The sequence below is a fragment of the Notolabrus celidotus genome, chromosome 7 (assembly GCF_009762535.1).
Source record: "Notolabrus celidotus isolate fNotCel1 chromosome 7, fNotCel1.pri, whole genome shotgun sequence".
Taxonomy (NCBI): Eukaryota; Metazoa; Chordata; class Actinopteri; order Labriformes; family Labridae; genus Notolabrus; species Notolabrus celidotus.
Window position 1 is genome coordinate 12,783,965 of NC_048278.1, and position 27,762 is coordinate 12,811,726.

Here is a 27,762-nt window from a genome sequence, read left to right on the forward strand (position 1 = left end):
TGACTAGCTTGTTCTTTTGGACTTCGGGAGGAAGCCGGAGTACCCGAAGAGAACCCACACATGCAAAGGGAGAAATGGAAACTACAGACAAAGGCACCCACCTCACTGCAGATTTGAAATCCCACTTCAAAAATGCAGAAATATACCTTTAATGAAGGTCCTCTCCACCTAGACCAGGGGGGGCACCTATATTTTGGGGGGCTGCAACCCCCAGAATATAGGTGCCAAAGACTCGCGACCCCCACTGTCCCTCAAAATGACAATGTGGCTTTAGTTAGCTGGTCTTTTAGACAATTAGCCTACCTACATGAGAATGTGGATATGTTCCCTGATGCTTTTGATAATTAACTGTTCACTAACCCTAAACGTAGGAGTCATCTGGCAAAAGAAAGGTAGAAAACTCATTACACTTTATATTTCCAAGGTTTTATTTCAAGTTGATCTACTATTTTGGTCGACAGTCTTTACTATAATGGGTAAAATGTACCAGTTTTAGATAGCTAAAAAAAAAAAAAAAAAAAAAAGGAAGATTCTGGAAGACATCTCACGACCCCCCATTTGTGTCTCGCGACCCCCCAGGGGTCCCGACCCACACTTTGGGAACCCCTGACCTAGACTAATCCGGTCTGGAAACGTTTATCTAAGAAAGCCTGCAGACTTTTTAAAACAGTTTCAGATTAGTGAAACCTTGTGGCTCCTCTATTTGTGAAAACGTAAAAAGGGCTTTTCACAGCTTTTATGACTGGGTGGTCAAAAGGTGATTTAAAACAAACAATGAAATGTGCCCCTTTTTTGCGGGGGCATTTTTTGTAAAATTTTGGAAATTTTAGAATCTGATGAATAAGACAGGCCTGCATACAGGTATAACTGAGTCTTGAATGACATTTACTGGTTTGATTCAAGTTACGCACAAAACACCTAATCTATAGGGACTTAATCCAACCTCTTTGCGCCATGTGCCTATAGTGCCAAGGGCGTGTGCAATCTACCAAGCACAAAATGTTTACAATTAACGACACTTTGCTTCATGTGCTTTAGATCTTTATAATTAGAGAACTATGACATTTGTTTCTCCACCAATATTTTTAGTGTGTAATATTTTGGCCACACCCATAGATTTGAGCAGAGAGAGAGAGAGATACAGAGAGAGAGAGCGAGCTGTGTCGCAGTCACGGAATTCTGATCACACAGGGAGAGCCCGTATTTCTTCTGATCTGCAGGTAGCTAAGCACTTAAGGTATGTGAGAGTTAAGAGTTATTTGTTATGGTCATTTAGTGTTAAAGGCTGAAAATCCTGTAAACAGAGAATAAAAGGTGGACATACATCGATAGCTAACTGAGAAAGTTAAGTGCATAAAGAAGTGATGTAAATGTATTTTGTTTCATCTTGTTTTACATTAAAGTGTTGATAAAGGTATTTTTAAAAGAGTGTTTGCATTAAAGTAACTCAGAGTTACAAAAATAAACAAATCATTCCGTTTAGTTTTGGAAATTTAAAGTTTCTCTTGTCCCCTCATGATCCAACCAGCTGACTTTGAAGCTGACAAAAAGTGAAGCTCATGTCCTTACAAACCTTTTTGTGCGCTTCACAAGTTAGGTTTCGTTTCTCCCTCACAGCCTCACCCGAGCACTCATCATGGCCGATGTGGACGAGAGTCAGTTTTCCCTCATGAGTCTGGAGGACGAGCTGACTTGCAGCATCTGTCTGAGCCCCTTTGACTGTCCGGTGACTCTCCCCTGCGGACACAACTTCTGCCAGGACTGCCTTCTCGCCAGCTGGAAGGATACCTACAGCTGTCCTCAGTGTCGGACTCTTTTCCCAACTAAACCAGAGCTGAAGAAAAACACGGTCCTCAGCACTGTTGTGAAGACCTTCACCTTGAGGTCCAACGACGGTGAGGACAAACAGGTCACAGAAGAGACCCACGAAGAAGAAAAGGAAGATGACGTCATACGGTGTGACACCTCAATGTGTGACACCTGTATGGAGGCAGAAGCATCCCAGACCTGCCTCACCTGCATGGTCTCTTTCTGTGAGGAGCACCTTCGTCCTCATCGGGAAAATCCCAAATTCAGTTTCCACCAGTTACGTCAGCCTGTCAGGGACCTGTCAGAGCATATCTGTCTGGACCACAACAAGCTGATAGAGTTCTTCTGCAGCCAGCACGGACGTCCCATCTGCAGCTTGTGCCTCCAGCAGGTCCACAAAGGCTGCCCATTCATTTCCCCTGAGGAGCAGAGGAGCCAGAAAGAGGTGTTTTTTATATCTTTTAAAACTCACATTAACTGACTGCTGTAGTTTCAAAGTTTAAGAGTTGTGAGGGATTCCCTTTAAAAAAGGACACAGGCCTACAATGTGGAGATTGGGTTTATTTGTGAATAAATCACAAAGTAAAGCTGAAGTCAAACTTACCAAACTGGTCAAAACTGTTGGACAAACATGAGGGAAAACCAAGGCTGGACCACTGACACGTGGTACAAGACAAACTGGCAAAGAAGGGAGGGAAGGCTGAGCTGAAATACACACTGGGAGTAGGGTTAACAAGATACAGGTGCAACACATTGAGGTAATCCAGGGAGTGGGAAACACAAGGGGCAGGAAGTCAAAAGACCTGTTGTTGAGTATCAAAATAAGACAGGAAACACAAGACAAGAAACATGAGAGAATGAAATAACATTTGACTAATCTGGAGCTGTGACAGTGATGGGTGGCTTCATAGACTACGTCCAGATTTTAGTTCTATGTTCAGGTACAGCCAGGGGAATACCAGTAGCTCTTGACAGAAATCATTATAACAAGGGGCACCATTTTGGCCTAATGGTTAAGTCGTGTGCCCCATGCACCGAGGCTGGAGTCCTCAAGGAGACGTCCTGGTTTCAATTTCAACCTGCAGCCCCTTTTCCACGTCATTCCCTATGCTCTTCCTGATTTCCTTCTCAATCCACTGTTCTATCCTCCTGACCCCAAAATATAACTTCAAAGGTGTTTTTCAATTTCTTTATATTGGCCCTTGCAGTCCAACTTCAGAGACAAGCTGGGTCTGCTGGACAACAAGATTGACAAGACTGAGACTGTTCTGTTTCAAATGAAGGACATGCAGAGCAAGCTGAAGGTATTCTATCAATGATTATATTTTGTTTTCCGAGAGGAATATGAAACAAATCAAAGAGTTGTTTCACTTAAATAGGAAAATGTGATGGATTGACTTTGTCTCTTTGTTCACTTGTCCATGTATTTTTCTACATCTCCTGTCACGGACCTGGTCTAGGATGCATCAACCACAAAGAAGACAGCATTAGCAGGCATGTATCAGCAGATGCGGGAGATATTGGCTACAGAGGAGCGAGAGGCCCAGTATGAGGTGGACCTTGAGCTGGAGAACAGTCAGACAAAACTACTGGACCTCATGAAAAAGTTTACAGAGAACGCAGAGAAGATGAGAAAAGCAAGAGAAGATCTCAGCAGTCTACTGAGTCAGTCCCAGAGCCTGGCCTTTCTTCAGGTGGGATGATGGTGATATTTAGAGAGTCAGGGAAGGTAAAAATGAGGGGGATCTGTTGGTATTTTTTGGTAGCCTGAAGACAAACAGATGAGTCAGAGGAACTGAATGCTGTTTGGGTGTTTATATGTTTCAGCCATCACGTTTAGTAAGGCAGTTGTGTCGGGTGTAACTAGAGCTTCAGTGATATGGCAATAAACATAAGTTCTCAAATGTGAGGCTCTAATGCTCTACTCTGTGAGATAATTGAATATATCTACGTTTGGACTGTTGCTCAGATTTGATAAAGCAGTTTCAATACATCAGCTTTGGCTCTTTAGAGTGCTACAGTCAAAAAACAATGCATGTAGTAATCCAAGCAAAGCACGAGCCATGCCAAGTAAAACTTGTTTTCTTGTTCCTTTCTTTCTTTGTAGGCCTCATTTGATTTGCCAAGGGTTGTTAACTTTGACCCTCACCCTCCTCGAATCAACCTGGACTCCATGAAGGTGACAGCAACCCAGGCCTTTGCTGCCACCCTGAAGGAGCACCTGACAGAGGTCCTCAAACAGCCTGTAGAGGCCAGACTCCAGACACTAAAACCAGGTGACTGACTGCGGTGGGAGATGTTGAAGGACTTTACATGTAGAGATGTGTTGTGAATGTTTTCTGGAGCAAATCATTTGTTAACACTAACATAAGGTGATATATCGATGCAGTCATTTCACCATTTTCCATTCACAGATGGAAAAGCTATGCCAGTCTTAGGATCTAAAAGCACTGCTAATGCCACACCTGAACCAGGTATGTTCATCTCTAAGGCCCTGAACAGAGCTGAATAGTTCATGTAGACGGCTTCAAAGAGACAATGCCAAGGCTGTTAAGATTAGACAGGTTTATTTTTAGATACAGAAAAAAGAAACACAAAGGAACAGCTAGTATTTTCCTATTTTTTGTCAATGCAGTTATTCAGGTGCAAAGCCATGTACACCAGTGTTACCCACTCACAGATGAAACCTGGGTGAGTAGGCTGATGTATATTTTAGGCTGCTCAAGAATAATGAAGACTATTTTTAAACTTTTTAAAAATCACCATCAGGATTTAGACGATCCCTTATCACTCTGACTCAGTCTGATAGCAGAACCTGACATGACACCTGTTGAATATGGAATATGAATATGGACCTTCTCAAAATGCTGTTTTAAAAGTGATGTGCAGCAGGTTGTTGCAAATGTCCTTCTGCACCATTCATTTTGTCATAAAATTGTTGCGCTGTTTGCACACTCTTCAACTGGACCCTAAAGCAGTACAACAGATAAAGTAGGAGGGTAAGAAGAGGGCTTTATTCTCCACAAAACTTCAAGTTAATACTGGCTGGTTGAAGGTGGAAGATTGAGACTGGTTGGAGAGGGATAGGGCATAGGCACCCAGGAGAAAAGGGTGAGGGGAGTTTAGTGGTAGAACTGAGAGGGGAGCTAAAGACGTAGGTGGGTGAGAGGCTGGGTGGAGAGGCGCTGCAGCTAAAAGGCTAGAGGTAACAGAAGTCTGGAGAAACACAAAAAGGTAAGTAACAGGGATAAAACAAGTATGATTTAAGAACACTAGACTAAATTTAAAGGCTACAACCAGAGGCTCACACTCCCGCATTGTAGGCAGTGAGGAAAAGAAGAGTCAGGGTTTAAATACTGTAGCAGGTGATTGATTGTTGATGAGAACCAGGTGTGCCTGTTTGAAGCTCCAGCACCTAGAAGCCACGCCCAGCCTCTGAAATAAAAAAAACACAGGGGAAATAAAACCAAAAGTGCACAGTGAAAATAACAAAAAATGGATATAAAAATACTGGTTCACCACAAAATTCAGATGCATACAGGCAGAGAAAAACAATGAGAGGCAGGGAGGGACATGCCACTGTGTGTAGAAAGAGAAGCGTTTTTTTTTGATAAATTGGAGTCATTTAAATAGATGGATGACATAATGTATTTCCTTATTTTCGATAGACCCCCCTGCCCCCTTGCCTATTCACCTGCCCCAGATACAGTGTCATTCTGTGGCAAACACTGTACACTGGATCTGGAACTAATACTGTTAAAAGTTTTACAAGCATATTGTCACAAAACTTGGTTGTACAATAGCTGTTTTAATTTCACCTTTTACCTTTCAAACTGCCAGATCCTCCAGAGCAGACAAGACCGCCAAGGTCCAACAGTCCGGACCTTCCACCCATCCAGCCAATCTACCAGCCAGTTCCTGTGCCTGTGTATATTACCCAACATGTTGGCTGGAATCAATCCCAGTTTGCACCGTCCCCTGGCTCCCATAAGAGTCCTCATTTCAATCCAGGACCAAATACATGTAAGTTATAAACGTAGAGTCATACCACATATATGACTGTGAAGATTATCAGATTACTACAATGCAAGATCAGAAAGATTTGGGGACAATATAAAAACTGATTTGATGTTTTGCACATCATTTAAACTCTTGAATTAATTGAAATAGTGCAAAGACAACAAATCAAGTGTTGAAAATGAAAAATAAATTGCATTATGACAAAAATGTGCTAATTTTAAATGTAATGGCATTAACACTTCTCATACATAGACTGTTAAAATGGACTCCATGAAAGTGTTTGAGGCCAAAGATTTAGAGCTCCCTCTTCTGACTGACACCGCAGAGGATATACTCATGGCAACTTTTGTGGACAGGAAAAGTAGAACACAATTGTCGGCAGCATTTAAAGGAATCTATGAAATGTAAAGCCTTTGACGCATGCAATCATTCTTAAATTTCGCCCTTCAGAGGATGCAGCCCTTTAATTGGTACACAGCTACTGTGTAATCAAAGGTTTCCTTCTTAATTAGTCCTTTGACTTCAAATGCCCATATAAGGAAGGTTGATTGTAGCGCACCTGTTTGCCCTAATTAAGAGCTAAAAGTAGGTCACAGTGCTGCCACAGAATAGGTGGAAATGAAGTGGCGTTGTCCATTTTATATGCAGTCAATGGTCTAAAAACAGTTGGGACAGGGACTAAAAAAAACACAGAAAAAGTTTTAAAATGTACAACAAAACACCTGGAGGAACATCTCCCATGTTTGGGTTATTTACCACAGGTTAGTAAAATGACTGGATATAAAGAGGGCAGGAGTCTCTCAGAAGTTAAGATGGAAAGAGGATCACCACTCTGTGAGAGACTGTGTGACATTTTGCAAAGCTTCCCAACTTTTTTTGAGCAATGATTGATTGATCATGACAACATAATGAAGAAGACAGGGAAATTAATTTAATCATGCATGTATGAAATATCTTATGCAACAGAAAAATCATGAATCATCCAATCAATCAACCAGGCTACAACAATCGACCCAATTCATAAAAAATACCTTTGAGCCAAACTTGCAGAATTTTCCAAACTTCAGATCCTCAGAAAGCCATAAAAAAGAAAATTTCATCAGCTGTAAAGGAGAAAAACCCCAACTCCCAGCCTGTTCATAAAGGGATCCCGATGAAGGCCGCAAAAGCATGCAACACCAGCCAAAACACGAAAGGAACAGATGTATCAACAACCGATGGAAATGCTTTGATTTTGTATATCTGGGTTTTCAGATATCCGTCTTTGAGGTTGCTGCTGTCCTGCACGACATGTTCTGATATGTAAATGTTTAGCGATTTACAAAGGCTGTATACATACTGCATTAGGATGTAAGTTCATGTTTTCACCCTGTTTTATGTGTTCCACCTGCAGACAAGAAAAGTGACTCTAGTCACAAGCCGCCCCACAGTGAGTATTTACTCTCATATTCTTTTATTCTAAAATTTTATATGGCAATTTTTTTGTTTTATGAATACCATTTCCTAGCAAGGTCTAGGCATCTAGGCATTGCTTAGATACATTAAAGTAACATCTTAACCAGATTTGCATTTATTGTTCGTCAGGATATTTAAAAAAGAAAATGTAATCATAAAATAATACATGAAGCATATTTTATGGCTATTTGTTTTAACATTGAAACTTTTAAACATTTTGAATTTTCAGTTGTTCAGCATTCATTGTTTTCTCTAAATGTTCTTACAAAAACTTTGGTTCAATTATTCTGAATTGGAACTTTTTTATACATATGTATCTGCATTTGTGCACCGATTGATTATTAGTGTTTGTACTTTGAGCTTCAGGCATTTAGGCTGGGCAAGTCTGCATTGCCATTACTTCACAGGAAATGTTTCTGTCTAAAAAATCTAGCTCACAGAGAACTTTCCAAAAACATCCGCTTGCAATCCTTTCTTGTCCCTGCACAACCTTCATGCCCTATGTGACAAGATGTTTGAAACCTGACGCTCCTCCGGTTTGATTCACAGTTGCAGCCCTGAAATCGATTTTAGAAACATTTGTTTTCAGGGATTATTACGAAATCCGACTGTCATTTTTATTCTCAACAGAATCAATTGAGAAAAAGTGCACAAGTTTTTATGAATACAAATCTGTCCAGATATTGGTACTGCTCTCAAACTACAGGCAAACTGCTCAGAGACCTTTTTTATATTCTCTTTCAGAGCAAGAGAAAAAGCCCCAAGGTGCTCCTGGTGGAGCTAAACCCGGTGCCCCTGGTGGAGGTAAACCAGGTGCTCCTGGTGGAGGTAAACCAGGTGCCCCTGGTGGAGGTAAACCAGGTGCCCCTGGTGGAGGTAAACCAGGTGCCAAAGGCTCTGACTCTACAAAGAAGGACAATCCTAAAGGCCATCCTTCATCTGGAAAATCCTCTAAAGGCAATCCACGGCATAACAAGAAGTAGATCCAGTAGCAGCTGTTTGCTTGTTAATGTTGAGTTCACCAGTAAATCACATGACAGGGCTGTTTTGTTGCTTTATAAGTACAGTAAAAAGTTTGTTGCTTCATAAAATCAGTAAATGACTGATCAAGTGTGGTAAGATTTCCTTGGAAATGAACACAACTTCTCCAAACAGTGAGCTAGCATTTGTTTAACTGTAAATTATTAACAAATTCAATCATAACATTTTCATCAGAATGGGAGCTTAGTTGGGATCTCTGTGAAAGGACAGCATCTGTTCAACTTCCTCACAACAACAATAAACACACAGACACATGGCTTGTATATAAAAAATATTTATGGGTATGTTTTCAAATTCCAAAGATCACTTCAGTACATTCAGTTCAATCAAAATCTGTTTTTGTTTCCAGTGGTAGCAACTTTGCAAAACTGTCTTTTCTGCCATTTAAGCATGATTGTTCCAATAAAGTCAGAGTTTCTCCTCCGCAGAAACAGCATAAGGCTTCCTCTATTACTGTGTTCAAAACTCTTCAACTTTTTCTGCTCCCTCCTACCAATCTTAAAGTTTCTCTCTTTTGAACAAAAAGTTAATAGTACTGAAATAAGCATAATTAAATATTTAGTAATAATAAAAGTGTTTTGTCGCAGACAAAAGTTGGTGCCTAATTCAGTTTACATTTGTACTGTACTACATCTACCAAGACTGAACAATTAAAGTAAACTGACAGGAATGAGTGAGGAACAGTCAATACAGTAACACAGTCAGGTTCAACCCTGACCATAAGACAGGACAGTTTTCAGCCACACAAGCAACCAGGAAGCGGAGACATTATGATAGGCCAGGAAAAACTAATTTAGTTTAGCTTTAAGATAAATTCTTATCACCAAAAGGAGTGAAGCATTTTGATTGTAACACCTAAAAAAAAAAAGGTCATGATGTCACTTACAAAGATTATGCTCTGTGCAGCAGTTGTTTTGGACACAGACTCAGGTTTACGTCGTCACCTCTCAACATATCAAAGCTGCTTTTATCAAATTTTTGGATTTGGCCACATTGGAATAGCTCTTCTGCACGTTCTGCACAATATGCTACAGTTCTGTGTTTGGCTGGTGTCGCCTGGTGGTTTAACTTAAAGGCTGAGCTACAGCAGGGCTATCTGTCAATAAACAACCGTGTAGTAGTTCAGGACACACCCACTGTATCAAACATACCACGTTAACACATCAAAACTACCGGGGGAAGCGCTGGTGGCTCAGCGGTCTAAGTGCCCCATGTATAGAGGCTATAGTCCTCGTCGTAGAGGTCGCTGGTTCAACCATTTGCTGCACGTCTTCCCCCACTCTCTATTCCCCACATGTCCTGTCTTTCTCCAATTGTCCTGTCAATAAAGGCTAAAAAAAAAAAAAAAAAACTACCTGGGAATCATGACGTGGGAAACTGTTTCCTCAACCTAATTTAAGTACATCAGTGCCAACCCTAAGCTAGGTTGAAGCACCAACACATATTTTTTTTCCAGGAAAACAATTAAAGTACAATACTTTGTCAATCAGTAAACAATAACTTTTGTCTTCACACAGGACATGTATGTACAGCAGTATTAAAGGTGAAAGTCCTGGGTTTGACATACCCATCCACCCTGATATACTCCCTAACAGATTCTTTGTTGTTCGTAAAGTGACATCATCTGATTTTTAAAGGCCACCTTCCTGTAGAGAAAATTGTCAGAGTCGATGACAGCAAAGCCCGATGGGACAATGTATTATCTGAAGGTATTGGTGACTCTTGTCCTGACTTATCACCCATTGAAAACAAGGAGACCCTGAAATATTGAGCAGCTGAAATCCTGCATCAGGCAAGAATGAGACAACATTTTAAATTCAGAACACCAAAACTGGTCTCCACAGTTCCCAAACATCAACACAGTTGTTTAAAGAAGAGGTGATGCAACACAATGGTAAACATGCCCCTATCCAAACTTGTTAGAAATTGATTGCTGGCTTCAAATCTAAAATGAACTTCTATTTCATAAAACAATAACACTTTTCAGTTTCAACATTTAATATCTTATGTCCACCATTTTCAATTAAACAGGGTTTTAATTATTTTTAAACCATTAGATTATGTTTTTATTTCAATTTTACACAGTATCCAGTCTTAGTTTGGAGTAGTGGTTGTATTGTAATTTTGAACATGTAAGCTTTCAATTTAGCTTAAGTTTAAGGACATTTGGTCAGCATGAAACTTGGTTCTAAATCAATTATCAGTACAAGCAAAATTTAAGTAATCATTAACTGACATTGAATATCTGTAACAAAATACATCACAATTTATCCAATAATTAATGAGGAATCTTATTTTAGAATAATACTTTCAATTAAAGCCAGGTTGCTTGTGTTGCTGAAAACCCATCAGTGCAATAAACAAACTCTGATAAACATGAGTGATAAGGTAAAAGATAGAACAGGTGTCCTTCAGTCAGAGGAAATTCACCAAACAACAAAAGGGGAATAAAACAATGAAGCTTGGTTACCTGCCAAGGAGGAGCATATTCCAAAAGCATAGGCATCACGCGGCTAAAACTGATCCCTGTTCAGTCTGACTATGAGCAGCATGTTGACTCTGGGTTCAGAGGAAAGCATAAACTGACATTCTATAGACTTCTCTTATATGGCTGTGAGCAATAGGCAACTATACTGCAACATAAAGGACCGTCCAAAAAGAAATGCACATACAAAAACAATACATGACAGAGAGACAAATAACATCTTGCACCCAGAATGTAGAGTACAAGAAGGATGCAACCAAGACACATACAAATGTCACCTGAACACAACATAGTAAAGTTCATGCACATATCTCTGGTGGCATACCAATTAGCCGGTAGATGTTAAAGTAGAAAATCAACTACACTTGATCTTTCTACAGAAATACTATACTGGTCTGCCACCCTGTGGTGTCTGTTTGGTAACACTCAAATATGTAATGCAAGAGCGTTACTTAAAATAACATAAAACAACATTAAGGGAGAGTTTAATCTCATCAGCAGTGATCACTAACCGCAGCAACATCAAAGGTCAATGTAATGATTTCATACAAGTCCTATGCTCTAAGCAGTGTTACAGTATTTATCAGTGTAAATGCCAAAACTGTGCAGCACAAAATATGTAAACAGCAGGAACATGGTAAAAAGAGAGGAAAAACAAAAGGCGTAACATGTAGGCAAAATTAACCCCCTGGACAACTTGGCAGTCATTTCAGATTACACCAATCAGGCTGCATCCTGTAGATCTTACAGGAAAGTTAAATACCATAATACTTTGAGACTGCATCTGAGAACAAACCAGCGGTTTGGTGAGATACTACAGACAGTGCATCATAAACAAACCAGCATCAATGTCCAGTGATTGACAACACATTGCATTGTTGTAACAGGGGCATAACTTCCTTTTGGCCAGTACACACATCCTAAAGTCTTATCTTGGGTATAAATGCAGGAGATACTTAAAAATGTTCAACAAGAATTAAACAGCCGTTCAGTACAGGTCGACTATTCATCAACTGGAGTCTATACACGCTCCAATACTTTGCAGAAAATATGTGTGCTATGTGTTTGTGCTCTTATTGAATATAAAATATTATTATTGGCGATAAAGCTTAGCATACCTCTGAAACTAAATCTCCACTTCACATTCACTGCAGTTCTTTCCTGCACTGCTGCTTTTTCATCTCTCTGCTGATTTTCACATGGCTTTAAAGAGGTTCGGTCAATTGACTTTGGGCAACTTGTTAAAAATGGCTCACCAATACCTGCAAGATTGCACTTGGCATGTATAATAAATATAGTATAGTTGACTACAGACATCTATGGCACAAAGGATCAGTGCAAATTAACAGCAATCTTTCTCTTTAACATTCACCTCCTCCTGACTGTCCCACCTGTGGAGAGGGTACTGCCTGAGCTGTGGGTTACAAAAAACAGAGAACATGAAATGTTGAAAAGCAGATCACACATACCCACTTCCACACCATCCTTTCTGCTAAATCTGATTTCTCTGAGAATAAATTAAATGTTTACACAGGAAACTGAGAGCTATTCTCGTCAGTATGAGTGCGTTTAAAGATCTCAGAGGAGAGCAAGCAAACAAGTGCCTTACAAATGAGGGGTTGATGGAAACTGGGCTGTAGAGAAAACAAAGTAAGTGAGATAAAGAAAGCTTCAGGTCACATGAAGTCAGCTGAGTCATGCACAAGCAGAGGTCGGACCTGGCGGACGCGGTGAGTCATGTGGGGTGGGGCTCTCTGTCTCAGAGGCGCTTGATTCGTCATCATCATCTGTCTGCTCAGCACTGTGGTAAAGCATAAGGGCCTGGGTCTTATGGGTGATGGTGATGGTACAGGGACCCTGGGCCCATGGCTCCCCGTCCACCTGCATGGGCATCTTGGAGTTCTTGAGAACCAGCTGGAGAGGAGATTAAACACCGTACCCTTAATACAGTTGCATTCTGAAGGGGATACTTTTGTAGTGTCAGTGTTTGTGTCAATGTTACACCACCTCATTTAGAGCTCAAAAAGGTTCCTGTCTTTTAATAATGTGGGGGTCCCTCTCTCTGACTGCTATAGCCAGAAGTGAAAAGTAATGAAAATATAGAGTTTTGTCAGTATCATCAGCAACAGTTTTCAAAAGCAGTAGCAAATAGTACGGCAATGCTGCCCAGAGTTTTTCCTCTCTGGCTCTTGCTGCCCTTAGCACCAGAAACATTGTACTGCAGAGCCTTAGCATACCCACCATTTAAAGCTAGACATGTGTAGCACTGCTTTGGATTAACACATAAAACCCTCATGGATAATACTTACACATTTAGATTTTTATACACATGTAAAACAAAGCGTACCTTGTCTTATGTGCAAAGAAGAGTCAAAATACACATTTGCAATTTGGTTCAATAAGATTAACATTCACTTAGAGATTGTGAAAGAAAAGAATGCCACTTAAATCCAGCTCTGATGATGTTTTTAACCTTCCAGATTTTAAATTTAATGAATGAAACATTTTCCTGTTAGTTCCTGTTTCGCAGTGACACAACAAGCTGTTCCACTGTAGACTGTGCCAACCAGCATCAGAAGGAAATTGAATTTATACTCCTCAGAATTGGAAACGTGGACATGAGTCAGCATGATAAGATACAACAATAATGACAGAAAGAAACCATGTTTGAAAAGGATTTCTTGGACATGTATTTTTGAAGTTTCACCAAAGTTAATGTTTACATGGATGAGGTGAGCTTTCTGACCTACACCACAGCCTGTCATTAGGAGGTGCTCTAAATCTTCAATGTATGCCAATGAGGTTAAAATGAAGTAGAGGGCGTGCTTGTTCATGTGCACATGCAGCAGCTGGGTTGTATATGTTTGATTTGATCTGTGAAAATTAGATTCTACACAGCTGTGATGACACATAGCAGTGAAACCTAATTTTACGTGTTATTTTCTCTCTCAATGCCCACTTATGGAGGTAAACAGGAAGCATAAACATAATTGTAATGTGTTTGTGTTTGTGTTTGTGTAAGTGTGAGTGTGTTGTGTTTCCTCACCCTGACAGTGTGAGCCTGTCCCAGTCGTACAGGATTGGCTAGCTTGACCTGGATCTGAGCACAGTGGAAGGAGCCAAACACACCCACAACCTCCAGCAGACCATCATCCAGGCTGCAGGGTGACACAGGAAACATCACTGCTGTTAACTGATTCTAGCTATGATGACACAGCACTTAACAATAACTAGAGATAAATTCTGTTTACTTATTTCGGACATGTGACATATCTGCAGCTTAGAAATGCCTCCTTTGTGCTATTAGTAATAATTCTATGTATGCTTATGCTAAGTATTCTTACCGTGTGGGGGGACAAGGTTCATCCCCCATACCCTCCCAGAGTCTGCAGCCTCCACCCCAGTAGCCAATATTACAGACTATGATGCCCTCCAGGCTGGGCAGCACCACCCTCTCTCCATCTAGCTCCAGCTGTGGTGGGAACACATACACAAATACACACACAAGAAGAGAGAAATAAGGCTAACAGATCTATAATGCATCCTTTCAAAAACTACACAGTAACCAGTGATTTCTGCTGTGAGGCACAGCCCCCTGGTGGGTGATGAATATACTGCAGGAAAGCCATAAAAAGCAATTGCAACAGTTTTCCCAATAATTATTCATTCTCAGCAACAAAGGTGTTGCTCGGGGCAAACTGATCTCGAATCAAAATCAAAATCATGTGCTGTTGACACTGTGGCAAAAACATTACTTTCTGTCTCGGGTTGGTCTTCAAAGTCGGGCAAAAAATGACAGTTAGTGGGTACGGATGTGAGAACAGCCTGAGGATCTACTGGACCTCAGCCATCTCTGATAGAGAAGAGTGGAGCAACGCCCTATCCTGCAATCCAGGCAACAGCAGCAGAGTTAGTGTGAACTGCCAATCCCTAGGAAGAGGAACTTAGTCTTTAACAAAAGATGACTATTGCATGTTGGTATATAGAAAGGGAAGCTGACTGGATCGTTGAAAATTAATTAATAATGGAGAAGGGGGGGGGGGGACTGGGAAGTATTACTTCCTCCCACTCCTTTTTCGGATGTGTAATACAATTTATAGTAGGAATGCCTATCAACAATTACATTTAATTATTTTGTATACACTACCGTTCAAAAGTTTGGGGTCACTTAGAAATGTCCTTATTTTTTAAAGAAAAGCACTGTTTTTTCCAATAAAGATAACATTAAATTAATCAGAAATACACTCTATACGTTGTTAATGCGGTAAATGACTATTCTAGCTGCAAACGTTTGGTATTTAATGGAATATCTACATAGGTGTATAGAGGCTCATTTCCAGCAACCATCACTCCAGTGTTCTAATGGTACATTGTGTTTGCTAATCGCTTTAGAAAGCTAATGGATGATTAGAAACACCTTGAAAACCCTTGTGCAGTTACGTTAGCACAGCTGAAAACGGTTTTGCTGGTTAAAGAAGCTGTAAAACTGGCCTTTCTTTGAGCTAGTTGAGTATCTGGAGCATCACATTTGTGGGTTTGATTATACTCTCAAAATGGCCAGAAAAAGAGAACTTTCATATGTAACTCGACAGTCTATTCTTGTTCTTAGAAATGAAGGCTATTCCATGCGAGAAATTTCCAAGAAACTGAACATTTCCTACAACGATGTGTACTACTCCCTTCAGAGAACAGCACAAACAGGCTCTAACCAGAGTAGAAAGAGAAGTGGGAGGCCCCGGTGCACAACTGAACAAGAAGACAAGTACAGTAGAGTCTCTAGTTTGAGAAATAGACGCCTCACAGGTCCTGAACTGGCAGCTTCTTTAAATGGTACCCGCAAAACGCCAGTGTCAACGTCTACAGTGAAGAGGCGACTCTGGGATGCTGGCCTTCTAGGCAGAGTGACAAAGAAAAGGCCATATCTGAGACTGGCCAATAAAAGGAAAAGTTTAATATGGGCAAAAGAACACAGACAATGGACAGAGGAAGATTGGAAAAAGGTACGGACGGATGAATCAAAGTTTCAGGTGTTTGGATCACACAGAAGAAAATTAGTGAGATACAGAACAAGTGAAAAGATGCTGGAAGAGTGTCTGACGCCATCTGTTAAGCATGGTGGAGGTAATGTGATGGTCTGGGGCTGCTTTGGTGCAGGTAAAGTGGGAGATTTGTAAAAAAATAAAAGGGATTTTGAATCATGAAGGCTATCACTCAATTTCGCAACGCCATGCCATACCCTGTGAACAGCGCTTGATTGGAGCCAATTTCCTCCTACAACAGGACAATGACCCAAAGCACACTTCCAGATTATGCAAGAACTATTTAGGGAAGAAGCAGGCAGCTGGTATTCTGTCTTTAATGGAGTGGACAGCGCAGTCACCAGATCTCAACCCCATTGAGCTGTTGTGGGAGCAGCTTGACCTTATGGTACGCAAGAAGTGCCCATCAAGCCAATCCAACTTGTGGGAGGTGCTTCGGAAAGCGTGGGGTGAAATTTCTTCAGATTCCCTCAACAACTTAACAGCTAGAATGCCAAAGGTCTGCAATGCTGTAATTGCTGCAAAGGGAGCATTCTTTGATGAAAGCAAAGTTTGAAGGACAAAATTATTATTTCAACTAAAAATCATTATTTCTAACATTCTCAATGTCTTGACTATATTTTCTATTAATTTTGTAACTCATTTGATAAATAAAAGTGTGAGTTTTCATGAAAAACACAAAATTGTCTGGGTGACCCCAAACTTTTGAACAGTAGTGTACATTAAAAGGGATAGTTTAACATAGAAACAGAAATCTTGAGCTCTTGCTAAGAGATAATATAATATTAAAATCACTACAATGTGTGTACAGTAATACATATACTTACACAATTAATCAAAATATGAAAAATGCAATATAACAAAGTGCAATATCAAAATCACAAATGCAGCAGTTTTCATTAGAGTAAAAATAAAATGAGTAAAAAAGATTAAAATAAAGTACTGTGTTGCTGCAATGATGCTCTGGCTTAAAATAAATATCAGGAAGTGAGAAAACGTGTTTGTTTGGTAAATAATCAAACAATCGGCATGCCATGTTATTTTCTAAATTGAAATGTAATTTGTGATGCAAAAAAGTAATTCCCACTAATCCTGACATACATCACAATCATCATATCTATCATATAAATTTGATTAGATTTTTTTTTCAACATCCTGGAGTCCCATGTAAACATCAGCATGAGCCACTGGGCAAGAAATCAGGAAATCAAAACATGCGATCAGCTGGGACAGAAAGAGAGCGTCCTGAAGTGGGAGGTATAGTTGACCTTTTTCAGACATGAATATCACAAATGTTGAAAGCATTGGCTTATTATTTTTGATTCCATTCAGAAAAGAGTGAGGTAAGAAATATCACAATAGTGGATCACATGAAAGCGGCTGCTGTACCTCAATCCTCTTATCCAGATCTTTACATTCCTGAACCAAACAGTCTTTGGTGCCATACAGGAAATACACGGCCTGGGACACAGAAAAAGACGGCTTAGTATATATATATATATATATAACATGCTCTCAGAAAGGAAACACACAGCCAACATATTCAGAAGCAACATATTCAGAAGCAAGGCTTTTGTATAAATAGTCAAATTCAGTAAACACTTGCATGTGATTCATGTATTCTGATGATGCGGTTCAGACTCTGACCTTGTTGATGATGCGGCTGGAGAAGAAGGAGGGGGTCTTCTCACGGTGTGTGTGAAAGTTGAGCGCCATCAAAGCATCAGGCCCCACGGAGAAGTAGTTGTTCATGGACAGAACCTGAGGATGCCATGCATGAAATTTGTCAAGACTTACCAAAAACCCCATCACATCAAGCCTGGATAACCAACATGACTGCAAGTAAGAAGAAGACTGTGAATATAGTCTAGAGTTAAGAGAGAGAGATGAGGCTCACCTTTGGTTTGCGGAAGTAAAGGCCTTTTGAAGCCACCTGCACTTTCCATCTGGAGAGGAAATATAGGTCAAATAATATAGGCTTACAAATAAAAGGTACTTAGCAGAAATGAATGAAATCCAAGGCCAGAGCCAGGATTTAAAAAACAGGTCAGAAGTCTATGACCACCAAATGAAGTCTTTTCAATTTAGAAAAATGTAACCTAAAACACTGAAACACATCTGAAAAAAACTGATTTTTTTAATTCCTTGCTTGAGTACTTAAAATATTTTCTGTAAATGGTACCTAATGCTTGAAATTCTCTTTTAAAGATCCCTCCCCTCTGGTGGTGAAATACTCATCAACAAAATTATTTATTGTCAAATTTAAAGGTAGTCAAATTTCAGAGACAACTAAACGCACCTTCAGATCATAGCATCTCAGCTCCCACCTCAGCCTCTTTAAGTGCCTGGACCAATAATCTGTTAGTTTGTTTTAAACTGTGCAGAATTCAGCAGACAGGCTTTATACAAGAAAAAAAGAGGTTGCATGAATCCTGTTTTCACTCTCTGTAACTTTTGGAACAGATTACATGATTTTACTGATTTATTTTAGGCATGCACTTTGAGATCCTTGCAGAGAGGTTCTTTGTTTGTTTCAGAGGCTCAGCTGAAAGACTGACTGGGACACAGTGTTTGCTGTCTCCTGTCTCATTGAAACATACTTATATCAGGAAGTCTACCCTGACTATGCACAGGTTTGAATTTTCTTGTAGCTTAATTGTATTTCTCTTTTAAATATTTTTTGTCCTATGGTTTCCTTTACTGTACAGACATCTATGTGTGTATGAACTTGTTCCATTTTCTTATTTTCAAGAAATTCTAATTTTCATTATGTTTCTCAAAGAAGGCAATTGAAAGTAATCAAGGGATTGAATGATCAGGTTTAAATAGACAAAAGGAACATGTATACTCAAGCTTTTAAACTTCCTAACTGAGAGACTATATGAGCCTAGTGTTCTACACGTTAACTAAAACCCAAACACAACTCAGCTCAACATAAAGTAAACATTTTAGTTTCCCATAAATTAATAAAAGATGCATTTCATCACAAAAACTCCACAGATGTTGTCTTAACAGAAGACATTAAACAGCTTTCAGACTGAGGAAATTTACAATAAAAAAAAAAAACTATCTATGTGAAGCTAAAAAGCTTCCCTTTATTAAACTCGTTCCAATGCCCCACCTGTCCATTTTGACCACCTCTGCATCAAGGACGTTACGGAGAACTTGTTCCACAGGGATCTCTCCAGCATACCCGGCACCCCAGCCTAAAGTGTTGGAAAGGTCATTTCCTGTGCCCAGGGGCAGGATAGTCACCCGGGGCATAAACTGGTCTTGACCCTGACAACAGAAAATAACAGAACAGCAGACATCTGTTTACAAAGGTGGTATTATGTAGGTGAGAATAAATTAGGATGTGATACCAAGTTGAGGAGCTGTAAAAAGATGATACAATGAAATAAAACCCATTTCACCTTCAGCTTCATGGTATCTATGGCATCAAGCACCCAGCCCACTGTGCCATCACCCCCACACACCAGCACCTGGACACTACTAGGAGGCAGCAGGGTGCACAGCTGGAGGGCTTTGGATGGAGTCAGCTCAGACAGGTCAAACACCTGAAGACAGATGTGTCAGATGTTTACAAAAATACAGAACTAACTTATCCCAAACTTTAAAAAATATGAAAACTGCAGGTTCAGATGAAGGATTGTTTAGTCAAACCAGAGGGAATCACAGACCCACCTGCACTGGATTTAGAAGGGTGCGAAATTCTCCCAGCAGAGCCTCCCCCATATTGTTACCACTGCGTGTGTTTGCCAAGACCAACACTGGAGTCCAGCCACTGCCACAGGAGGATGCCAGCTACACAAACAAACAAAGATGACATTAAAACAGCTCTGATACGCTCCATAAAACCAGCAGCATGAATCCACTGTTCAGCACCTTGGCGTACTCGTCAGGTTGCCGGCGGCGGAGCTTGTTGACGCGGTAGAGGTAGTGAGGAGGTATGATAAGGCTGTGAAACTCGCCCAGGTCACACTGGTCTGCATCATCCATGCTCTCCATGCAGTCATCGTGCACCGTGGACTGACACCACACACACCTGAGGGACAGACACAAACCTGTTAGAAGAATATGAACACTCACAAAGCATCTCTTGCTGAAAGGAGCAAGAGACCTGACCCCTTTCCAGCTGCAGGGGTTCTGGTCTGTCCCTGACACTGACCTCTCTCATGTGAAACTCGTATTGTTGGGATTAGCAGAGCAATCTATCTGAAATATGAGATTATGCCAGCATGTGCAGTCTCTCATCACAAGCAGTCCATTAGAGCAAATTAAAGACAAATTATAATGAAACGAGGCTGCGCACTTTAATGACATGACAGTTTCAGGATGTTGAAGCAGCATTGCAGGTGGCTGACGCCTTCTTCCTTTACATTATAGGCAACATTTCAATATCTGTGTAAATATTTGCTTTCCAGACTTCGCCTACGACTAAAAACTTGTATTCTACGCACACAGAGCCACTGATCTGTAGTATACACACTTGAAATGGTCTTATTCACCTTCATCTGCACCTGTAGCATCCCCTACCTGAAGTCACAGAGCTTCGGCTGGGTCCCACACTGCTGTTTACATACAGCACAGTAGCTGGCCAGGGGGACATTTCCTCGGACCCAGCGGTGCTCAATGGCTCCTTCAGCATTGGAGGAGGCCATGATCTCTTTGCATGGCAGGCTACGGTCAGCCCGGCGCAGGCACTGCTCGTCGGCACACACGCCGCAGCAGTCGCAGAAAGCCCCTTGAAGGATGTGCTGCGTACAGACGCAGCAGTAGGTGGGCTTGTTGAACAGGTCTGTGTAGTGCCAGCCGTGCTTGCTCTTACGAAAGAAACCCTTCATGTGCGTTTTCCGCTTGGAGCGCTGGGCGCTGCACCACAGGGTGATGATAACCGGGACGATGACGGCCAGAGAGGTCCAGAAGAGGAGCGTCCACTCCTCCCGGGAGCCGCAATCGTCCTGCAACTCTTTCCCCTCCGTGCACATCGCTGCTGGGATGGTAGCAGAGTGATGGGTGATGCTAAAGAGCGGAAACTAATACGGAGGAGAGCTAAGTAAACAACAAGGAGTAAAGACAGGACATACGCATCGTTTTCTCTGCGACACTCATGGTCTCCGACACAATCCGGATGCTGGCACTACTTTAAGCTTAAATATGAACATTTCATGTATAACGAGCATGATAACGAGCCATAAACATAAGACAGCGATGTGACGTTGGACCAATGAGCTACCTCACTACCATAGCTTCATCAGAGAGAATATCCATGTCAAGATAATTCAGCTCTACAACAGAAAAAAACGCACATGCGTACAAGTATGAACAAGTAAACGTATCATCTTGACTTGAAGTAGGCCTATGTTTATTATGACAACATATTATTAGTAAATGTACAAATATAGGAGAGGATTGGTCATTGTACCTACTATGCGTTATGGCATGGCGTCCATGGCATAGTCCCATTCTAAAATGAATTACAACAGAATAAAGTTTACAGTCTGATCAAACAGCTTTAATCTCTAAAAGCTAAATCACCTGTTCATATTACATTAAGCAGTGTAGTCATCTAATATAAGGGGCATGGTAAGAAGTCTATTTGTCTGCTATAGACATCAACACAGGTAACTCACTCAATGAACCTCTGGCAGTGTTTTTTGTGTTGTTTGTTTCTGTTGAGGATTTTCATGCACATATTGGATGACTACAACTGCTCTCCATGCGATTTGCCAAGAAAACTGTGCTTCAGGTTTTTGGTGAGCAAAGATATGGTAATATTTGATTTAGTATTAGCACAAATTAGCATATAATAGTGCTTAACTACTTGTTAGACTATGAATTAACCATGGGCTGAGACTGTTTTGATAAGTTAGCATATACCAACAGCCACCAATAGCAAAACACTTCCAGTTGAGCATCTGTGTATAGACTATAGCCCCTAGAAGTGTTTTTCGTTTACCTGTGTCTTGTGGGCGAAAAAAGCCTATGGGCTCAGCTTTTTCCTGTTTTCCTGGTCACTTTCAAGCGACCACGCAGAATTAGGAAGGGTAGCATCTCGCTCTCTCTATCATCTCTGGTTGTGAGCGCCTGACGTAAATGTTGCCGCCCACAGCGCGCATGCGCTCTTACTTTACCTTGAGCTCAGCGTGTCAGATAATCACATTGAGAGAACAAAAGCTTTCACTGCCCCAGGAATTAATCCCAACTACGTTATCAATACAGTGGGCATGGTAATGAAGACGTGTGCGTAAAGCACGGGGGGCGGCAAGAGGCAGGAAACGGAAACCATGACGCACAGTGTCGTCATCCTTCAAACACCTCTGGCTGCACTCCAATCCAGAAGTGAATTAGAAAAATGAACATATTAAACACCGATTGTACTCGACTTCGTAAATCTCACATCGAATCGGGTCAGGCCGGCATTTCTGCGCTGATTTGTGTTTGATTTGGTCAAGGAAAACTTCAATGAAGGCCCATATTGTGATTAGGCTACTGAAAAAAGACAACATTTTATCAGAGGGAAGATTTTGTAGTTTAGTGGAACAAATACTCCCAAAGTGCCATAAATATATCTTCTGAAACCACCAGATAGAAATCTCAATTTTGAAATAGCACATAATATACAGGCTGGTTGAGTTCCCCGTTGCTTTACATTTATAAAAATCTAATATTATCAGAGAGAAGTAAAATCAGTTTTTCCCTGCTAATACTTGCACTGAGAAGATGTCTAGTAGCCTACATTTTCATGAAGTCAGTGCTTCATTTATTGAGATGTTAAAAACAGTATCAAGAACATTCTTTGTCCAAATAACTGTTAATATTGCCATCTAGTGGACGACCTCCTCATTGCCTCATAAACCAGTGGGTGCTTTTAACCGTTTTAACTGAGAAATTGTGATATTATGAGACATGTGCTTCACTTCAATGAAAGTAAATGTTTATACTTAAAGTAAATATTTTTTCTAAAATTGTGAGTATCTCCTCAGTAACACTAGGAGGTGTGTGACAATGTCTGACTTACAGCAGGAGGAGGAGGAGATCTCCCCCTTTACCCCCCCTGGACTCTTGTCGGGACCTCAGAGCAGAGAGGGCTTGAGCAGGGGAAAGGTTAAGAAGATGAAGAAGCTGGTCGTGTTTTTGCTGTGCCTGGTCCTGTTGACCGTCTATACAGGTAAGAAACACTTGTGGATTTACCTGAGAAAAGAAGCAGCTTGTCACTATGAATTATGGGCAACATTTAAATCAGAAAGACACTTTATATGCATCAGGCAAATTTCAAAAAGCTTTGACCTCTTTTCTGATAGTTCTGCATGGATTTTGCACCAACATTTTGTTGCATGACTTCATCTTAATGCAAAATTAATAAAGCATAAGGAATTTTATTACTAGCTTAATGTTACTGCTACATTTTGCACAAACAGAACATTTAATGCCAGTGCATTTCCATCCATCCTTGGTTAATTTCCTCATACATTTTTGCTACCGACAAAAAAATTAAGTGGTGAAATTCTTCTCAACTGCTGCAGTTTCTAAATATTGAAAATCAGGTTTTCTTAATGAGATAACTCAAGAATGCACAGGAGTGTTTTGCCACGTCGCTGTAGGGGCCCAGGCAGCAGCTTGGACCCTGTGTTGACAGAGCTGGGTTCGTTCACTGCAGCTTCCTCTGGCAGGAGAGGAAGAGAGAGTCAGCGTGGCTGCCTGCTGGGGTCATGTGCTGTGTGGACCCGGACTCCCTGGGGAGACATGAAGATGAATGGGCACTTTGTTACCTTTCCAACAAACAACCTGTCTCCCAATGCAAGACTGGGTTAGAGAGAGGGAGGCAGAGAGCCCACACTCTGCAGAGACGTGTGTGTGTGTGTGTGTGTGTGTGTGTGTGTGTGTGTGAGAGAGAGAGAGAGAGAGAGAGAGAGAGAGAGAGAGATCGAGAGAGAGAGAGAGAGAGAGAGAGAGAGAGAGAGAGAGAGAGAGAGAGAGAGAGAGAATTTATGAGCTGCTCCCCTTGAGACTTGCATTGGCAGATAAACAGCCTCACATGGACTGGCTAAACAGACCAGGTCAGCCACAGCTCACCAGCAGCAGATAGTGGTGAGAGGTGCATTCATGGGTTTGAACACAGCTCTTACTGAGAGGAATGTCATACTGATTAGTCAATACTCAGCCAGCAAGCAAACAGCTATTGACCAATGTAAAAAAAAATAATAATAACTCAGGCAGAGGTTAAACTCAGAGCAGACAGTTTTAACTTTTGAGTGTCCTAAAAAAGAATATGTAAAAATTCTACAAGCTTTGACACACTCAAATGTGCACATCAATAGAAATAAGAACCTCTCTCTTTATTTATTTTATCCACTTCATTTTACTTTCTTCCCAGCACCAGTTGAAGTATTGAACCCACTAGTGTGTCACAAGACATGAGAGTAAACATCTGGTATCATTGCAGTTAAACTCTTATCTTTCTCTATCCCTCAGATGCCAACCCTATCATCACAGAGGACTCCGCTAAGCAGCTGTTGCGCAGCAAGAGGCAGGAGCCTCCAATGAAGGCTGGCCATCCCGACGAGCCAATGAGGGTAAGGTTCATTCAGAGCAAAGAGCACAGACATATTATAGATTGTATAGAAGTGACTGTTGAGTTTTGTATCTATGAATAACACTTAATTCTTTCCTTCATATGAGCACTACAAAAACGAAGCATATTGTTATGTAGCTGCATTAAGCCCCTGTGCAGAAGCATTAACAGTTCATGACAGCTGATTATACTGTTTGCATTATATTTTATATATTATTACATATATCAATAAGGCATTGTATATGGAGGAGTAGCCATTCCAAAACTGCATCATCAAAAACCTCAGGTACTTTAGTATTTTACAAACCATTTATGAGGAGAGCTTGTTGATGCTAAACATGGGGGTTTACATAAATTGATATGTTGTTGGTAGTGTGTTACAAAAGTATAATCATAATGGACATTTACACTGTGGGCTGTTATATTTTAAAGTTATTACTTCCAATTTTTTATAAGAATTTAATTCCTTATTCCTTTTAAAATTTGGATAATACTTTTACCTGTTTGTTGAAGCTGATATTGTCATTTGAAAAAAACAAAACAAGGTTGGGGCACCTGGTGACCCAGCAGTTTGACTGTGTCCAATAATCCTTGTTGCAGCAATGCTGGTTCGAATCCCGGCCATGACCCTTTGCTGCATCCTCACTCTCTACTCCCCATATTTCCTATCTCTCCTCAGCAGTGCTATCAATAAAGAAAAAAAGGAAAAAACAGAGATCTTGTGCAGAACAATTTTGTACTTTAATTGAGTTTATTTATGATTCAATTTATTAATTTAAAATCCCTTAAAAATCTATAATATATCACAATCATGGTGAAAAAGGAGAAGATTGTAGCTGAGCACATTGCGTTTTAACTAAATCATGTAATCTGAGCATTTCTCTTGCTGTAAATTATCAGAGGATTTTTTTTAATAGATGGTTTGATTGATTTATTAATTTGATGTCTATTTGTTCAAGGACACATATGAAGGCAGTGAAGTGATGCTATACACTGCAGCAGTTATTAACTGAACTGATTTGCAATGCCCGTCCCTGCATGGGGCTTTGAAAAACATAGAAAACCACAATAAAGGATCTGGAGACAATAAAGTACAAACTCAACCACAAAACAGATATCACAACCAAGCAAAAAAAAAAATGTAATAATATTGTAAAACAGGAAGCACAAGATGAAATATGACTGTTTGACTGAGTCCGCCTTAAAAACTGTTTCACTTTGACTTCAAAATGATCCCATAAGGACACAGTTTGAGCCCTGTAGGTAAAGTATGTCACATATTGATGCTCTGAATAGAAAAAGCTGTTTGTCCTATTTAAAAAAGGGCACCTAAATAGTCTCCATTAGATACTCCACCTGTTACAGTGCCTGAGACTCAAAGTGGGACCACAAGGTTAGGAGCCCCTAAAGATCCTGATTATTTACCATTAATTGATGAGATTACAAATCATTTTTTTTGCATTCACATTCTGAATCCCAGGTCAGTTTGCAGAGTAAGACGAACACCTTCTGCCATTGTCCCTGTGCTTGTGTGATTTCTTTGATACCCATCCTGACCTGCAGAAAATCTTCCTCTAGTATCAGTATCCATAACCTCATGTCTCTCTTTATGACTTTGTGATGCTTTGAATGCAACCCATCGTGGCAGTACAAGTCCAGACATGCTCTCCTCTGTTTAGCTTCTACTCATCTCTGTAATTTCACTTTTAGTTGTCCTGTGCTGTTTATTCTGCTGTTGTGGTTTGTTGCAGAAATGAGAGGCAGAAGTCCTGAGTCAGAACAGAATCACTCTTTTGACATTCACTTTCATTTGTACAAGTCTCATTTGTATTAATCACATTTTTTCTCTGTTGTTTACTTCAATACATCTCCACCTCTTAAAATGGTTCCTCTCTGCAGGAGCATCTGCTGCACATGCAGGCTCTGGATCAGAGGGCCCAGGAAATCAACATGGAGAACTGGCTGAACCCTCACTGCTACCCTCGCTGTGACCGGAACTACGGCTACCCTGTCTGATGAGGTCACAACAATCAGTACAAACTCCAAATGCTTAGTGTACATTAATGCAACACTTTGCTCTTATCAATTAGTTCAAACAAGTCCGTCCTCCATCCAGAATTAAACAGATATTTAGAATTACAGATGTGTCATCAAAAGACAACTCATTTCACCTGATCACGTTTCAAAGCAACTCCAGACCTTTACTGCACAGCAAAAAGTCTCACTCATCTCCATTTATAACTGTATACAGCCTGTTGAATTTACTCTGTCTCTCCTTCGTTAGCTGAAGTTCTTGCTTCAGTGTTTCTCACTGCTGTTGAGATATTTATCTTCTGTTTTGGTGATTTGACACAAGCAGGAAACCTCAGAAACAAAGCTCTATCTGGGTCAGATCTTGCAATATTTTTTGACACTTTCTGTTATCTTGTTTCAGTCATCCAAACACAAACTGGTTCAAAAACAACATTCTTTCATTCTTGATGGATGCCAAGAGGAGAGGTTATTTTAGAAAGAATAGTTTTGAATAGGGCCAAATCATCTGTAAACACTTCAAGGTTTTATATTTCTTTGCTTTAAAGAAAATAAATGTAGAAAATAAGTTAGGCCTTGAGGTTGATTCAAACTCCACAAAAGCTGAACTGGACCTTTAAAATGTACTTCAGAAATAAAGCCTGGTAATGCTCTGTATTCAGTATAAATGATCACATCTATCCTCCTCTACAGAAGCACATGCTGGTCTCATCAGACTGTTACTTCTGTGATCCTGAAATGTGCTCCATGTTTGCTGAAATAAAGCTTCACAGAGCATCTCTGTCTGAACTGTTCTTTGTTTGTGTTTCCTCCCAGTGATGAACCAGAGGTGTCGACATGGACTCAAAGATGGCAACAACGAAAATGAAAAGATGAAATAATCTCTCCTGAAATGTCCATGGCTGCTATAATGGCCATACATATAATCTTTGTTACAGCTGTGTAGTGTAATATAATCTTTAGACTGCTTTTGTTGTCCTGACCATGTTTCATGTATCTGAGTGAAATGTATTTCCTTTTACGAATAAACAGAATGCACAATGCTTTCTCTGTGGGACTGCTGTGCCCTCATTTTTATTCTATAAATAAACAAGGAAGGAGGACTGGTGACGCTAAAGGTTGCAGTTACATTTTATTACAGCTCTGTTTTGTTGCTAACACCCAGGTCATAATATATAAATGAGGAGGCGTCACTTGCATAAAGATTACGCTATGCGTTTAGTTAACCCTTTCGCATTTATTTTAGTACCATATGTTTGTCAGACGAAACGCGGCTCGATCTGCGTGTTAGTGCGTCCGAGGCCAGG

The 27,762-nt window shown here is 40.4% G+C and overlaps 3 protein-coding genes and 1 long non-coding RNA gene across 13 annotated transcripts; 2 read left to right on the forward strand and 2 right to left on the reverse strand.

The window, feature by feature from the left end:
• Nucleotides 1-1,024: 1,024 nt before the first annotated feature.
• On the reverse strand, nucleotides 1,025-2,545 carry LOC117815898. Its single transcript, XR_004631862.1, has 2 exons — nucleotides 2,414-2,545; nucleotides 1,025-2,228 (listed from the first exon to the last, which is right to left on the reverse strand). It is a non-coding gene; the product is annotated as an uncharacterized LOC117815898 (long non-coding RNA).
• Nucleotides 1,112-8,761, forward strand: LOC117815891 (E3 ubiquitin/ISG15 ligase TRIM25-like). Its single transcript, XM_034687899.1, has 9 exons — nucleotides 1,112-1,237; nucleotides 1,618-2,254; nucleotides 3,018-3,113; nucleotides 3,270-3,503; nucleotides 3,917-4,085; nucleotides 4,224-4,283; nucleotides 5,650-5,832; nucleotides 7,223-7,258; nucleotides 8,029-8,761. Exons 2-9 carry the CDS (start codon nucleotides 1,637-1,639, stop codon nucleotides 8,265-8,267), a joined length of 1,635 nt encoding a protein of 544 aa, XP_034543790.1. The 5' UTR covers nucleotides 1,112-1,237; nucleotides 1,618-1,636; the 3' UTR covers nucleotides 8,268-8,761.
• On the reverse strand, nucleotides 8,584-21,909 carry dgke (diacylglycerol kinase, epsilon). Of its 2 annotated transcripts, XM_034687900.1 has the most exons (15): nucleotides 21,809-21,909; nucleotides 21,275-21,316; nucleotides 20,386-20,885; nucleotides 19,735-19,894; nucleotides 19,534-19,653; nucleotides 19,263-19,406; nucleotides 18,971-19,128; nucleotides 17,747-17,795; nucleotides 17,497-17,610; nucleotides 17,239-17,310; nucleotides 14,155-14,282; nucleotides 13,857-13,968; nucleotides 12,529-12,724; nucleotides 12,420-12,444; nucleotides 9,635-12,224 (listed from the first exon to the last, which is right to left on the reverse strand). In XM_034687900.1, exons 3-15 carry the CDS (start codon nucleotides 20,835-20,837, stop codon nucleotides 12,179-12,181), a joined length of 1,776 nt encoding a protein of 591 aa, XP_034543791.1. In that variant the 5' UTR covers nucleotides 20,838-20,885; nucleotides 21,275-21,316; nucleotides 21,809-21,909; the 3' UTR covers nucleotides 9,635-12,178. The 2 variants fall into 2 exon arrangements, with proteins under 2 accessions (XP_034543792.1, XP_034543791.1); XM_034687901.1 differs by lacking the exons at nucleotides 12,420-12,444; nucleotides 21,275-21,316; nucleotides 21,809-21,909 and having other exon boundaries at nucleotides 8,584-12,224; nucleotides 20,386-21,094.
• c7h17orf67 (chromosome 7 C17orf67 homolog) lies at nucleotides 20,492-27,512 on the forward strand. Of its 9 annotated transcripts, none has more exons than XM_034687910.1 (5): nucleotides 20,492-21,168; nucleotides 22,873-23,020; nucleotides 24,325-24,425; nucleotides 26,324-26,444; nucleotides 27,272-27,512. In XM_034687910.1, the coding sequence occupies exons 2-4, from the start codon at nucleotides 22,966-22,968 to the stop codon at nucleotides 26,438-26,440; spliced, it is 273 nt and encodes a 90-aa protein (XP_034543801.1). In that variant the 5' UTR covers nucleotides 20,492-21,168; nucleotides 22,873-22,965; the 3' UTR covers nucleotides 26,441-26,444; nucleotides 27,272-27,512. The 9 variants fall into 9 exon arrangements, with proteins under 9 accessions (XP_034543801.1, XP_034543804.1, XP_034543803.1 ...); XM_034687913.1 differs by having other exon boundaries at nucleotides 20,492-20,905; XM_034687912.1 differs by lacking the exon at nucleotides 20,492-21,168 and adding an exon at nucleotides 21,265-21,473.
• Nucleotides 27,513-27,762: the final 250 nt, after the last annotated feature.